Source organism: Quercus lobata, chromosome 7, assembly GCF_001633185.2.
Source record: "Quercus lobata isolate SW786 chromosome 7, ValleyOak3.0 Primary Assembly, whole genome shotgun sequence".
NCBI lineage: Eukaryota > Viridiplantae > Streptophyta > Magnoliopsida > Fagales > Fagaceae > Quercus > Quercus lobata.
In genome coordinates, this window is record NC_044910.1 from 47343249 (window position 1) to 47358865 (window position 15617).

Below are 15617 nucleotides of genomic sequence, written 5' to 3' on the forward strand. Positions count from 1 at the left end.
AACATTGATTAACAATTTATTTAAAGAAAGTTTTTATGGAAAAAAAAAAATTAATGTTTTGATAGTTTTTTTTCATTTCTCATAAAAGTGTCAAAATCTTCCTAAAATAGATTGTTAACTATTGCTGTAAAGACACTCGTTATATATATATATATATATATATATATTTATAACCTTAGTAAGTCTGTTGGTTTTAGACTAATAGGAGATTGTTGTAGCAAATGAAATATCATTGGAGAATTGTTGTGACATTAAGGGCCGAATTTTACTGCTAAAAGCCGCATAATAGAAGGCCAAATTTGGGAAATGTATTGCTGTAAAATTCAGTTGGCACTTTCCAACTTATCTCAATTTCCAACATATATTAGTGTATGTGTAACATAATTTTTCTTTTTTCTTTTTTTTCCTTTTTGTGAACCCTTAGATGTATTTTTTTTTTTTTTTTTTTTTTTGTGAGATGTATTGATCCTTCTCCCACTTTTTAAAAAAAAAAAAAAAAAAAAATTTTATATACTAGAATTTCAATCTATTTCTCGATATGGATAAAAACCTATGACAACATGGAATTGGCTTTATTTTAGTAGTGCTAAAATTCTTTGCCTACGGAGAGAAATGGATCCCTAGGAAAGACAATGCATTTCCACTCCTTCATTATCAATTTAGATAGACATTCCATACTTTTCTTTTCGGTTTTAAACTATTAATCAAAAACACTTATCTGCTTGTGATATAATCCTTTTCTTCCACCTTTTACCTTATCTTAGATGTGCTCCACTATCCTGGCTAACAATTGTTGCTTTGATTTGTCTTGGCTTAAGGGGACCCAAAGTATTTCGAGTGCAGAGTTGTTGATTTGAGGTCTAAAAGAGTATACTGATGGATCTTTGGTTTAGAGACTTGCTTTTGTTAATAGAAAATTCCATGTTACTATGCTAATAGAGTACCCAATAATTTGCACAGGTTTAATTTTCATTTTGCTTTTTTGTTGGGTGTTAAAAAGGCTTATACATTATCACTCAAAAAAAAAAAAAAAAAACAGGCAGCTTGAAGGCCAAAAATGTAAACCGAAAATAAGATTTATATAAATATGAACAACAATCTGACTTCTACAAGAAAATAGCTTTCCCTTTATCAGGATCTTCAAGTACACGATAATGCCAACTAGATCAACTTTTCTTTCCTTTTTTTGATAAATAAAGCCAACTAAATCAACTTTCTTCCTGAACAAAGGGTAACTGAGTTTTTGATAGACATTTTTGTACATATATGGAACTAGAGGGAAAAATAAAAATAAAAAAAGAAGCAAAGTTTCAATAATACAAAAATAAAATTTACCGCATGCATGCGCAATAAAAGGTTAGCATGCACTGTTTTTCTTGTTCTACTTCCACCTCTTCCCTTCTTTCTTTCTACTATTTTTTCTTTTTATTTTTTTTTTCATTTATTTAACACTCCCTTCTCCCCCACTCTACTCCACTCTACTCAGTTCTCATTCCTAGTTTGTACAAGAACAAAACAATGTAGCTGGCTGCTGGCCAAAAACAAAATAGCAGCACCAATACATGAAAATAGAATCACTTATACAAAAATTAATGAATAAGTCTTCCCATCTTCATTGACGGAGTCATTTTGGACTTGGAGAAGCTATCACTCCATTCTTTGCTGCACAGCCTTCTCTAGCATTGCTGTTCCCTTGAAAATTGTCAGCTGGACCTCCCTCATATACTTCGACAACTAGCCAGTAAAATATATTTATCAGTCAATAATTGTTTCACATTCACTATTTACCAACATCAAGATGGAATATGAAGTTCAATACCATTCTAAATAAGACTATAATGTTAAAAAGAAAATACGTCCACCATCATATTTTATTAACTAATGGGCAATGAAAAAAAACTAGACAATAGACACTCATGTCATACAGATCTCTAAAACGGGAACTTAATCAGACCCTTCAAACATTCAGACATTTTCCCAAAGTTTCTCCTTTTCTTTGTACATGTTATTTATTGGGGAAATTATATTTTTTATTTAGGGGTGATTTCAAATTAAACCCCATATTGTTAGAAGATTCAAATAAACCCTATAATTTATAAAAGTTTCAACTCAAACCATAAACCCACTACACAAGATGTTGTAAATAAATAAATAAAGTACTTATATAAAATGACACTATACGTAATGGATTAAATAACAATCATATATAATAGACACTTGTTCAATAATCACAAAGTGTTGCTTTTTTTAAGGGGTGTAAAGTTTCAATTGAAACTTTTTGCAAATGTAATGAAACTTCTGAAAGTAAATAACTTAATTTGAAATCACCCCTATGGGGCTTAAAATGTAACTTATCCTATTTATTGTGCACAGCTCCATGGCTAAACAGCACCTCCATCCTCCACAAGAATGAGATGGTGCACAGGGTCATGGGTTGAAGTCCCATGGTTCTTTCACTTACCGATCAAAAAAGGAAAGGCAGCTTAATGTTTTCTCAGTGTTCTTTAACCTGTTCAGATGACTGTTTCATTCTTTTCTGTTTATATAAATATATATATATATATATATATTTTCCCCTCTTAAAGTTGTCTGACATTCAGATGACTAATAACTAATTTGTCCCAAAAAAAAAAAAATCAGGTAAATATATATTTTTAATCTGTATGAGTCCACTGTCACAGAATTCACTTACTCTCTCTTCACTCATCTTTCTGAAGCCTAATTTCTTTGTCCAAATTGACTCAGCATCCTCAGCAGCAGGGAGCACCAGGTTTTGCACATCCATGGAAACCAGCAACCTCTCTATACATGAAAACAATGCTTGGAAATAACCCTAAAAATAAAAATACAATAAAAAACAAATCATAAGATTACCCATAAAAAACATGTAATATTCAGGAAAAGGAGGGAAAGAAAGGGGGTGGGGGGGCAATATTAACATCTACAACATAGCAAATTTAAAAAACAACATGAAACTGAGAAAGTACTGACTTTTCCTTGATGTTCTCTACTGGTAGCCACTAGAGGAAGCTCAGCGACCTCTCTGCCAAAAATTCGGAGAAGACCAGCTGATACAACAACGGACCTGTGCATGCATTAAACCATTAAACATATGATGATTGAAATGTCTAGAATAATCTCAAGAACCCTAAACAGAAACAATATCAACATTGTGCCACGAAAGAAACATACTTCACAATTAAAACAACACAATACATTCCTCCAAACTCTTGCCCAGATATATTTCTCCTGCAAAATACAAAAGAAAAATAAAAACACATTATGGAAATTGCCAGAATAACCAAACATTCAAAATAAAGTCATAAGAAGTTTAATATTAGGCCCAAGCATGCAATTAGAATTTCTAAACAAATTGTTTAAATGGACCTAACTGCAGTGTTTAAATGAAATGCTAAATAAATTGTTAAGGTTAGATAAGGAAAAAAAGGGTAATTAGAATATTCCTGTGTTTAAATGCAATATTCAAAAAGGTATTTTATTTTTTTTATTTTTATTTTTAAATCATCCTGGTTAACGAAAGATAATTTTATGGGTAAATTTCTTTTGCTTCTAAAACATCGAATAATAAAGAACATTATTTAACTTTCCCACATCTGATAGTAGTAGCCATAATAATGTGTTTGCTCATAAGACCTAGGAGAGTATTAAAAAAAAGGTTGTTTGACATCAGTGAAATAGCAAGATAGGTACCCACAATACCTGCTATATAATAGTGTTCCAAAATATAATGTCTCACACATCAACCGTTAAACAAAACATATGCTAGTAGCCTAGTACAAGAACCAAATGCCTATATTCTTCTCACCAACTAGTCCCACATTTACAACAGAAATGCCTATATTCGTCTCACCAACTAGTCCCACATTTACAACAGAGTCATACATTTAGCCACCTCAACTCTTTTTGGGGTAAGTAAATGCCACTTCAACTATCACAAAATATTTATGGAAACCATCATAAAATGCTAGCAAAACACACACTCTGCACACACACACCCACGAGAGAAGAATGAAAACAAAAGGCAGTGTAATAAGCACATGTCAAATACTACTTACCCGTAGACCATAACAGGAATTAGATCACGACCCGATTTTGCAATAATAGGGTCAAAACACTCCTGGCAAAAATATAGGACAAAAAATTAGTCAAAAGAGGATAACAATTAATAACTCCAATAACTATCGTATAACCAAGTTCTCCAAACACAAACACACAATTATAAGATTTAACAGCAATGGGGAAAAAGGAATAACAACTAAAATATTTTTCATCGAACAAGACTTTAAAAGCAGATAATCAACAATGGGGAAAATTTGGTTCATAATCATCACATTTTATCAATCAAGGTTCCGAGTGACTCTTTTCACAAGATATCACTGTTTTGTTAAGAGAACAAGTTGGGATCCAACACAGTATATAAACAACTTACTCGAAAAATAGAAGTAGCTGTTGAAAGCAAGGGTAGATGCTCTGGATAGCGACTTTTTCCACTCATAATTTGCCACTGAACATCATTTGCATCCCCATCAATAAATAATCCTTTCTCTACATGCTTGTTGTTTATTATGTTAAACAATGAAGCAGGAACTGTCTCTGTTCCATGGGAAACTGAATTCTGTAGAGCCACATGGATCTTATCACAGTCATCACAGCAGAACCACTTATCCTTGGGGAGTTCCTGAGATATGATTCAAGGAAAATATATAAGCCCCTTTAACAAACCTTATAAGAAAAAACTATTACAAGGTTCCCAAACTTACTTCTAAATTGCATAGCCCACTGTCTCGCAAACATCCGACATGGAACTCCCTCTCACACTAAACAGAAATAAAGAGTTAGGCTAAAAAAATTATCAATACTAAAATTGATGCTTGCATGCTTAAGGGGAAAATGAAAGCCATACTTGGTCACAGAGCATAACTGTTCGCTCATCGAATTTAGCGACGCTGAAATCATGAGCCCTAGGAACAAAACAAAAATTGTCGAACAGTTGGTTAGCCTAATTATAAAATCAAAAGAGGAAGTGCATCACTGGCACATAATATAATGCTAACTAATCAACATAAACAAGAAAACAAATGAATAAAAGAAACTTCCGCTTCAAAAGGCAAAAACAGATCTTCCACCAAGAGGAAGCCCCTTCTTTACTAGTTTTTTCTTCTTTGATAGGTACCCCTTCATTAGGGCTAAATAATCCAGTCCATTCACAAAACATAAGCAACTAATCTATAACATTTTAAAAACAGTTAACCCATTGCTCTGTCATGTATCCATTTTTCCACCCAACATTATTGATTTAAATCCACATTTATTCCATTAGTTCCCTGCACCTGCTCCCAATCACCAAAAAATTCTTTCAAGAACTTTGTAGGACGATAATGACCAAGTGCTGAAATTAATAACAGGTTGATAAGAACCCCTTCCCAAGCAATTACAAAGTAAAAAAGTATCTAGCAGGGGGAAGAGAGATAAAGAAGATGAGATGAACCAGAAAAATAAAGACCACAAATCCACAAAGACATGCACAGGAAGCATTTTTTATTTGGAAAGAATAGGATAAGAAAAATAAAACTCCCTTGTGTAAACTGAAAATAGCACATAAATGAAAACAAAAACAGGAAAAACAAAGGATAAATCTGTTTCAATCACCCACTACACATCAAAGGGGAAATATAAGGTTAATCACATCTTAAACGTGATTCTCTCAGATGCCAAACAATTTAATCAAGTCAAAGAATGTCAGAGATACTATATTACCAAGACCACATTTGGCACCAAGTCACAAAAAATTGTGTATCATCTTCTCACATAACCAAATAAAAAATAACAAACAACATTTTGCTATTTTCAGGGATAACAAATTATAAATTAGAGCAACCAACCTGCAAACAACACAACCACCATATTCAGATTCAGGTGCTTTGACAACTCGTGTCAACCGTATAACAATTGGTCTCACAAGACTTGAGGATTCTCCAGCAGCAGATTTTCTGCCAGGGCCAGGTTTTTCTATACAATTTGGACAATGCCAATCACCTTCAGGAACACACTCTAAATCCAAACAAGCTGCAACACAAAAAAAAATCCAGCTGAAACAAAATTGAAAGAAAACTGTATGCCGAAAAAGCATTAAGAGTAATTTAGACATAAAGGAGTAATCATATTGACCAACATCACCACCATGTTCAAAAAATAATGTTTGGTTCTATTCAGATCCAAATGAAGAGTACAATATACATACACACACACCCACCCACACACACACACACACATATACATATAAAAGAAGAAGAAGCTGACATGTCTTTCTAAGGTCTTTTTCTATATACAAATGTCTTTTTAAGGTAATTGGAAATGATATAATAAGGTATTCATCTCTGAGAAATTGGGCTGGCAATATTGGATTGCAAAGACTCCTCGATGTAAAACAAAGACCATTCATTATCTAGTGGAAGCAATATGAGTCAAGTTATATGTCCTGTTAGTGCAAGATAAAGCTGAAGAAAGATGTGAGGCAAGATAGTATGAAAAGATAAGGTAGCCTTTATGTTTTATGCATAATTCAAGTGTACCTAATAAACTTCAAACAAAATTGAGAAACCAATATAACACATATGGAAAGCTAACACATATAGGGTCTATTTGAATACCGCTTATTACTGAAAATTGAAAACACTATAGCAAAATAATTTTTAAATGTATGAACAGTGCCGTGAGACTCAGTTTTAAAGAAAAATTTGCTAAAATTTGTACTTACGGGTCTTATGAATAGTGCACGGGACCCACACAAAATGCCAAACGCAGCTGAAAATTTCATTCTCAATGCTATCTAAACTCACACATAATGTACAACTTATTTTCATTTTTGAAGAGAATGTACAACTTTTCAAAGCATCACCTTTTTAAGGTACAGCTGCACTTTTGCACAATAAATAAAACAAACTGATGAAAGTAAGCTCATCCAAACACACAATGATCTTTAACATCAACTAAATCCAAGCATAAAGCAAACAGAAAATCAGAAGCTAGGTACCATCTGCATGAAAAGACCGTGGGCATCTATCACAGGCAATCAAATCCCCCCCATCTCCACACACTGCACACATATCATCACTGCCACCTGTGGTAAGGTTTTGTCCACTTGCCAATGAAATAGCTATATCATGGAGTGTCAAACCATTAGAGATATAGATGTGGCGGTACCTGCAATAAGACATATAAACTAATTACATTACAGCAAACTAACTCAAACAAGAATCACAGTACTTTAAAGACTACTCACGGTTGACGCCTGGCAGCCATTCCAGCATGTGCTTCAAACTGTGAAGGGCTAATCTGTTCACAGGTACAAGTGATAGTATTGCTAAGCAATAGAGAGAGGGAGGGAGAAACAGGTAAACAAGCATGCAATGCACATTTCAAAACTTGATGTGGTCTATACAACTCAATGATCATACCTCTCTGTCACAGCATCCACAGACAATACCATTCCCCTGCTTGTAGCCGCCTAATATTTTCTGTAAAAGACAAGAATAAAGAACCACATCAGCAGAACATCCACCATAACAAGAACCAATCACCAACACTAAAATATTTCAATACCTGTCCTTTGACATAGTAAGCCAATTCAGCACCATCTGGAAGTCCATTTGGCATGAAAAGCAACCGGTGTAGATCATTATCCCTGCCAATTCAAGAAAACTCCCCAAGTAAGCAAGTATAAACCCCATTAATAAACATCCTATTGAAATTGGGAAGAAGCATAGTAGAAGATGAAAACAAATACCTTTTCCTAGTGCCACCATCAGTAGTTTTCTTCTGTTGTGTAATTGAGCTAGAAACATAGGAGTTTGGTCTACAAAACACGTATAATGTTGGCGTCCAAAACAGAACGACACATGGTTCAATAAATCAATTTAGTGAAGAAGAATGTAGATTACTGAATGAGAAATGTATGGAGAAAAACAGAGAGAGGGCATACTTTTTCATTGCATATTTCTGCTCTTCATAGGCCTCTTTCATATACATTTTCCTTTCAAAATGGTTGTTCTGCACAAAGGAACATGAAGCAGGGCTAACACTTTCTTCAAAAGCTGGACTGGAGTAGCTAGAAGTTTCAAGAAAGCAACATTGTTAACCCAAATAATTAATCATAAACAAGTTCAGTTGCCATGCCCAAAAAGAAAATTAGAAATCACCAAAAACACAATCAAGAAAACAACTAGAATCTAGGCTTAATAAAATCATGCACAAACTTCATGCAAATTGATGGTGTCTTCCACAAATATCTACAAGTAGATAAATTAATTCCTTTGCTCTACATGAACCAAACCAACCAAGCCCTGTGGATCAATCCAAAGGGCAGCAGACCTTGCACCCACAAATGGAGATTAATAATGTTTTACCTCATATGTGAATGAAGCAACGGAGGAAGCTTGCGGTTATAATTTCGATTGGATTCAACCTTTCCATCACTCTGTTGAAGACTTTCTGCAGGGTACAAAAGAACCTCAAAGTCTGAACAAGACCATAAAAGAATAGACACACAACATTTGTTTTCTTCAACTTCTCTCTTTTCCTATTCAAGTTCTCATTACAAGTATATATATGCAACCTATCCCCCCCCCCCCTTTCTTCTCCTCTTTTGGTTCATTAGTTCATATGTAACTAAAAAAACCATTTTAAATGATTTTTTTTTATATTATTCATAAGTCACACACGGTCACATGAACCTAGTGGGTTTGAAACCATAACACCTCACCCTCGACCAACACTTGTGAGGGAAGGAAGTGCCATTTGAGGCAGATTCCAAATAAAACAATTTAAAAGATCAAATAACAGTCATCACCTTTCCAAAGCTGGAAGAACTCCTCATTGACAGATGATCCGGCCGAATCCTTTATCACTTGATCAAGTATGCTGAGTGGTGCAGTCTTCAGTTCTTGTATAATACTATAAATTGGCCTCCCATTCTCCAAGTATATGTGATTATTTGGATGTCTGGTCTTGACACCAGCATGCTGCTCAAACTCATAGGCACTTAAAACCTGTTCATACCATTCAATCAACCATTAATCACCACCACCAAACAAAGGCCCCAGTAACCAGAAACAATTAAAACTGCACGACTTACTCTCGAAAAATCACAAGATGAACAAGAACACAAATATCCACCGCCATTTATGATTCCCTGAAGCTCTATCTGACAACCATTTAAAAACAACATATCAATCCCAAACAAATATAAAACTTTCAACAACGACCCAATGAGATTGCGGATTCAAAACCCAATTGCACACGTGTAACATACCAACAAAATAAAAAATTATATAGAACTACAATTTACCTTCCCCGAAGTAGAAACATACTTCACTCGAGCCCCATCAAGAATACCAGTAGCTAACAGCTTCTTGACATTCGTAGGAACAACCTTCTCAGACACATTGAACTCATTATTAGAACTACCAAAACCCGATTTTCTTGGTCCGAGGTACTCCTTCCCATACGTGCTTTCTACCATGACCCTACCAGAATCAATCATCTCCGTCGAATAATCTTGTTCAAAATGGACTCCATATGACATGCCAATAGCAACCCCATTAGTCTCTGGCTGAGACACCACCGAAGCATACGACTGGTTATCATAGTCCTCTCTTCTTTTACTAAACTTAAACGTGATTTTTCTTATTCCAGTAGACCGAACATCCTTGGGAATTTCCATCACAACCCGGGACGTCTCAACAGCACCGGAGGCAGAGGCGGAGGCATCAGCATCGTGAGAAGTGTCATTGTCGTCGTCGTGGCTCAATGCCTCGTCTGAACTCGAACTCGAGTTACTTCCCAAACATGTGGAGGTGACTTCACCGCACTCCACCTGGTTGTTACTCCCATTCCCATTCCCAAGTCCAAGTGATTGGCTAGTGAATTCCTGAACACTACTAGACCCGTTCTGCTTCGGCGAACAAGTGTTGGGGTTCGAAACTTCTGACCGAATGTCTTCGTTCGAAACCTCCTTCGCTTGCTTCTTGTTTGGAAACAACGGTTCCGCCTCGTCTTCTAGAAGATACTGATGATCGCGCTTCAACTCATTCGTCGTGTTCTCGTTTTCACTGACTCCAATTGTCAGTACATCCAAACACACTGCTCCTTCCTCTCCCATTCAGCCACAAAATTCAATTCCTCCCAAACAGCAAAACAGAGAGAGAGCATTCAAAAACAAACAGCACGAGAAGCCAAAATCCCTCTTAATTATGAACTGTGAACTCAAAGCAAAATATATTTGAATTTGAATTTGAACTTGAATTTCAACGTTGGTCCTCTATATAACAGAAAAAATATATATATTTCGTAACCTCCACGCTAGAAATCCTAAAACAAACCAAACACATTAAAAAACCGTTATTGTAATCGATAACCGCCTGAACTGCTTTTTTTTTTTAATTTGAAATAATGAAAAGAAAAAAAAAATTACCTTAAGCTTTGAATAAATCCAAATCTGCAAACAGAAATCAAATCGAGAAAAACAAAGGGCCTTGGAGTGAAGTTTGAATCTTACAGATCTGAGATTTGCGAAAAGAACGAAAGCTTTTTGGTTCTAAAGCCAGAGATCCAAATAAGAATATAGCGCGCGATTTGATAGGATTAGGGTTTTTGTGTTTGTGTTTGGGAAAAAGGAAAGCGTAAAAGAAAACGAAATTGATAAAAAGGCAACGTGCTGAGCGGCAACAAACTGAAACGAAAAGCTGGTTTCGCGGTCGAGATTTAATTTCGAGGGAGAGAGATAAAAGAGTAGGAAAGAGTTGAAAAGACAGAATAAAATATTATATTGTAACAAAAAATCAGGAAGAAGTTTTGGAAGCAACGAGAAGAGAAGTGGATATACATGATGGAGCCCACTTTAGCTGACCTGTAATGTGTCTCCACGTGGCATATATTGCGGCTTGAAACTGAGGACCCATCACCATGAGTAATAAAAGTCTAGGATCACTAACCTGTCACAACTTAAATAGGTGGCAAGCAGAAATTTAAATTTTTTTAACCCTCTAAAAAAAAAAATTTTTTTACCAAAAATAATAAAACCCTAAAAGAATATTATTAGATAGAAATATAAATTATCCATATTTTTTTAAAAATTTATATTCATTAATTCTAAATTCTTTGGTTTTTATATAGTACTTTACTTTCAATAAATCAAGTATTGACTAAAAAAAAAAAAATTACTTTTTTTTAATAAATTTTATCTTATTTAATGGATTATAAATATTTAAGATAGTAATTAGTATTTAGATTGTGAAATGTGAAGTTATTTATTTTTTTCTTTTTATATGGTACTTTACTTTCAAGAAATCAAGTACTGGGTAATATTTTTCATTTTTTTTTCTTTTGTAAATTTTATATTATTAAGTGGATTATAAATATTTAAAATAGTAATTAGTATTTAGAATGTGGACTATGGAGTGATTTATCTTTATCATTTTTCTTTTCTTTTCTTTTTTATATGGTAAGTTATTTTCAATAAATCAAGTACTAGGTAATTTTTTTTCTTTTGTAAATTTTTTATTTATTTATTCATTTCTAGCAACTATATTTTTCAAATTCTCAACCACTATATTTTTTAAATCTCCCAAGGTTATCATTTTTGGTAACATTTTAATTTGAAATTTATCAAATCTATATAATTTGGAATGAAATTATTCATTGCTTTTTCCCTACAAAATTCATTAAATTTTTTGCCTAGTTTTATTTTTTAGGTCATGATTATTATTCATTGTCTTATCATTATCCCTTTCTAATTTTTCATTTAAAAAACCTATCAAATTTTAATTTAAGGGATTAATATTACTATTTATTAGAAAATATCTCAGATCATAATCAAGTAATGCGCGTGCTCAAAAGCTAGTTTTACTGAATATCAATAAAGATTGATGTTTAAGTAAGTAATATAATTAAAAGAGCTTGTGTTAAGTGTCCAATTCTACTAGACGCGTTGGGATGTAGATATATATTCATATCCCAACGTGTCCAATGGAACTAAACACTGGACACAAGCTATGTTTATATAATTCAATCACTAATTAACATATATGTAAATTATGTTGACACCTACCCAATATAATTTTACACCAATTAAACATTACGAATGGTGATATAACCATAATTTATTAACAAATATGCAAGTTGTGTCAAAGTATGTCAATACCTACCAACATAATTTAACACAACTTAAACACATAATTAAGTAGTAATTAAATTATTTTTCATTAATGTATAAGTAATATAATCTAATCTCTCGCTATCAAGTTGTGTTAAAGTGCGTCGGCATAGTCACCAGACACATCAGACTTTATTTTTGGATGTAGTGTCACGTCTTGTACAGGTGTACATAACAATTCTCATCGAGAGGATAGAGTGTTGAGGTTTGGTTCAGTCTCTTTCCTTAGTGATGTGTACGAAATAACACATGCCGCCATCGGTGCGTCGGAGTTAGTATAGGCCGTTGGATGGTCCATGCAATTGCATCACATATTTTCAATTGCTTTCTGAGCCGTTGGATTTCAGAAAGTTAGTTGGGTGAAAGAGACGTGGGAGTTGGGACCGTGTGAGATTTTGAAGCCTTTAGGGATAAGGCTCCTGCATGCATGCGTACGTGTGGTGAAATTAGGCCCAAGGTAAAACTGTACAGGGCCATTCCTCAAGCCAGCCTATTTGGGCCACATATGGGCTTAGAAATTGCTCAGTCATAGAAACTCTTACCAAAAGGATATTGGGAAATCTGTTTCTAACCCTAATGTTAGGAATTTATAAATGGATGAAATCAAATAAAATAGATAGAAAATAAAAGAATGAATTCTAAAAAAAAAAATTAATAATAATAATAATTAAATAATTATCTTTTTTAATTTTTGAAGGGGAATAAATGGAAGGAAAAATAACCTTAAAATAAAAACGAATTTTAGTATTTTTAATTACCTTTTTAGGTTGTTCAAGATGTTTATGGATAAATTGTTGCTATCTCGAGATAATTCTCAAGATATGACAACTAGTTTGAAGTGTTATCTAACTTTGTAAATTAGGGTATGAGGTACGAAAATGCTTAACCTAATAGGACTTTGAAACATGCACTGGCTAACAACTAAAGAGATTAAGAAATGCTAAATGGCAAAACTCTTAAAGTGACTATGTTAACTAATTGACTATAAAACATGTTGCATCATCTTGAAATCAAAGGGCTTAAAGTAAATTGAAGCATATCCTCTCAATTAAAGGAAAATCACAAGAATTCGATTAATTCAATTCTAATAACACTATGTTGCATTGAAATGGACATTCATATATATCAAATTTTCACAACATGTACATATTGCATTAAACTTAAATAAAAGTATTAGGACATAAGCTTACAAGGACCTAATAACCTAATATAAGGTCTCTAAAATTGCTCTGATATATGTTGTGAATAAGTTCTTTGGTTTGTTGATCTGATGGTTATGTTCCATCTCTAGCACCACATGTCCTTCTCCGTTTTGTTCTTTTGCATTTGTTCCATCTCTAGCTTAATTTATTTGCATATGTGTATGAAACTCCCTCTTGGAAATTTGAACTCCGACCCTTGCCCCCCCCTCTCCCCCTCACACACTCCACAAGCACTTATACTTATAGAGTAACCATTACGCCAAAGGTGCGTAGTGATTCATGCATCCTTTACTTAAATCATCAAATGTCTATCTTATGTCAACTTAAGTGAATCACTTCCCATAATAGCTTTTGTTTCCAGGCTTGCCTATCATTGTTACTATATGGGCTTAGCCTATTCTTTTACTCAAATTAATACTTAGCCCAACATGTTCATTAAAACACAAAAAATAAAAAATTCATGTTGTTATTTGATATTGGAATTGTATGGGGCAACCCAAACTTATCTGATATGATAAATGAGGGTAGGATGGATGTATATATATATATATATATATTTTTTTTTTTCCTAGTTATATCGAATATAAAAAATAAAAAAATAAAAAAAATAAAACACTCAAGAATTAAAATGATAGATAAGCTCACTAACAAAGCAAACTCAAAAGAATATAGATATTACCACCCAAAGGAATTTAACTACGGATATAGAATTAGATTGGCTCACCACTCAATGAGATACAGAATATCACCACCCAAAGAGATATAGAAACTCGCTACATAAAGGGATCCATTAAAGGGATAAGAGTTAATTTAGAATAAATCCATCTTCTGAAAAGCATAAAGGTTAATTCTAAAAACAGTATAACATGATTTTATAAAATTCAACCAAATGACTTATATAATGCTTAGAACAACATTCTAAGCATGGAAGAATGAAATTAGCAATTAAAAACATTGCATTTTCAAGAACTTGACTCATAGAAACTATAAACAAAATAAATAACTTATCTATTTAGGAGAACTAAAACATAATGACTATATATTTCATAGGAAACCAACATTAAATACTCTTTGACTTATTGGATTAAATGACTTATTATTATCCTTCAAATATCTTTTGAATTATTGGAAAATTTGTTCAAAATAATGGCTTTTTTTGTTGGGTTTAAGAAATTAATTGGATTGGGCTGTAGGCTTGTTTGGATACTCCTCATGTCACCATGTTTGTGGTTGCCACTTTACTCCGGTGCCATTATTTTACACTTTGTTTGGTTGTAGACTTGTAGCTAGGGAGAAGGATAATAAAGGAAAAAATGAAGGGAAATTACATGATAAAGAAATGAGAAAATAAAATGTTTCCCTCAAATATGTATGGTTTCAAAAACCATAACGGTTAGAGAATTAGGAAAGGGTCTGGTTCTCCGTTTTTTTTTTTTCTTTCTAGTTTTTGACCAATTTTTCATGGTTTTAACCAGTTTTTTTTTTAATCAATTATTCTAGTTTTTACCTAACCAGTTATAGGTTTGAGTCAATCAGTTGAACCAACTAGTTGAGTGTGATTTTTAAAATAGTGTGTACATGTCTAGAAATAGGGATGGAATGAGAAATGAAAATTATATATATGTACTTATGTTTCTTCTGTTTGGTTTGTAAAGGGAATAGAAATAGAAAGAAAAAATGCGTGTGTGTGTGTGTTTTTTTTAGCATATATATCCTCGTGAAGCAGAGAGAGGGATGAAAACTAATGGGCTGTTTGGAAGTTTAAAAAATGAGGGAGAGTAGAGTAGAGGGACGGAGAGTAATTCAATTATCTTGTTTGTAAGTTTATTAAGGAATGAGGGGGGAGGAGTTTGGAGGGATTTGGAGGGGTTTCAACCACCTTTAACCCCTCATTTTTAATTCCCCCAAATTGGAGAGATTTGGAGGGAAAGTAGAGTAGATAAATTCTTGACTAAATAAATTTCCCAATTTACCATTTCTAAATTAATAATAGACCAATGTTGCAAGTCCATTTCAAATAGGGGTAAATTTGTCTATTTTAATCATTTCCTCTCCTCTCCATCCTAATTTTTAAAACATCCAAATAAGGGGAAAGGCTAATTACTCCCTTTCCCCTTACTAATTTTAAAAACATCCAAACAAGGTGGAGGGGAACCATTTCCCTCTACTCTCCTCCCCACTAC

General features: G+C 33.4%; 1 protein-coding gene across 3 annotated transcripts; it reads right to left on the reverse strand.

Annotated features, from left to right (window-relative positions):
- Window positions 1-1197: 1197 nt before the first annotated feature.
- On the reverse strand, window positions 1198-10385 carry LOC115953021. Of its 3 annotated transcripts, none has more exons than XM_031070442.1 (19): window positions 9368-10385; window positions 9155-9223; window positions 8870-9068; window positions 8427-8511; window positions 8003-8119; window positions 7808-7876; window positions 7624-7705; window positions 7479-7538; window positions 7304-7356; window positions 7055-7224; window positions 5904-6087; window positions 4925-4982; window positions 4782-4838; window positions 4451-4699; window positions 4077-4138; window positions 3193-3249; window positions 2992-3085; window positions 2693-2833; window positions 1198-1734 (listed from the first exon to the last, which is right to left on the reverse strand). In XM_031070442.1, exons 1-19 carry the CDS (start codon window positions 10178-10180, stop codon window positions 1648-1650), a joined length of 2706 nt encoding a protein of 901 aa, XP_030926302.1. In that variant the 5' UTR covers window positions 10181-10385; the 3' UTR covers window positions 1198-1647. The 3 variants fall into 3 exon arrangements, with proteins under 3 accessions (XP_030926302.1, XP_030926301.1, XP_030926300.1); XM_031070441.1 differs by having other exon boundaries at window positions 7058-7224; window positions 8003-8128; XM_031070440.1 differs by having other exon boundaries at window positions 8003-8128.
- Between the last annotated feature and the right edge of the window lie 5232 nt (window positions 10386-15617).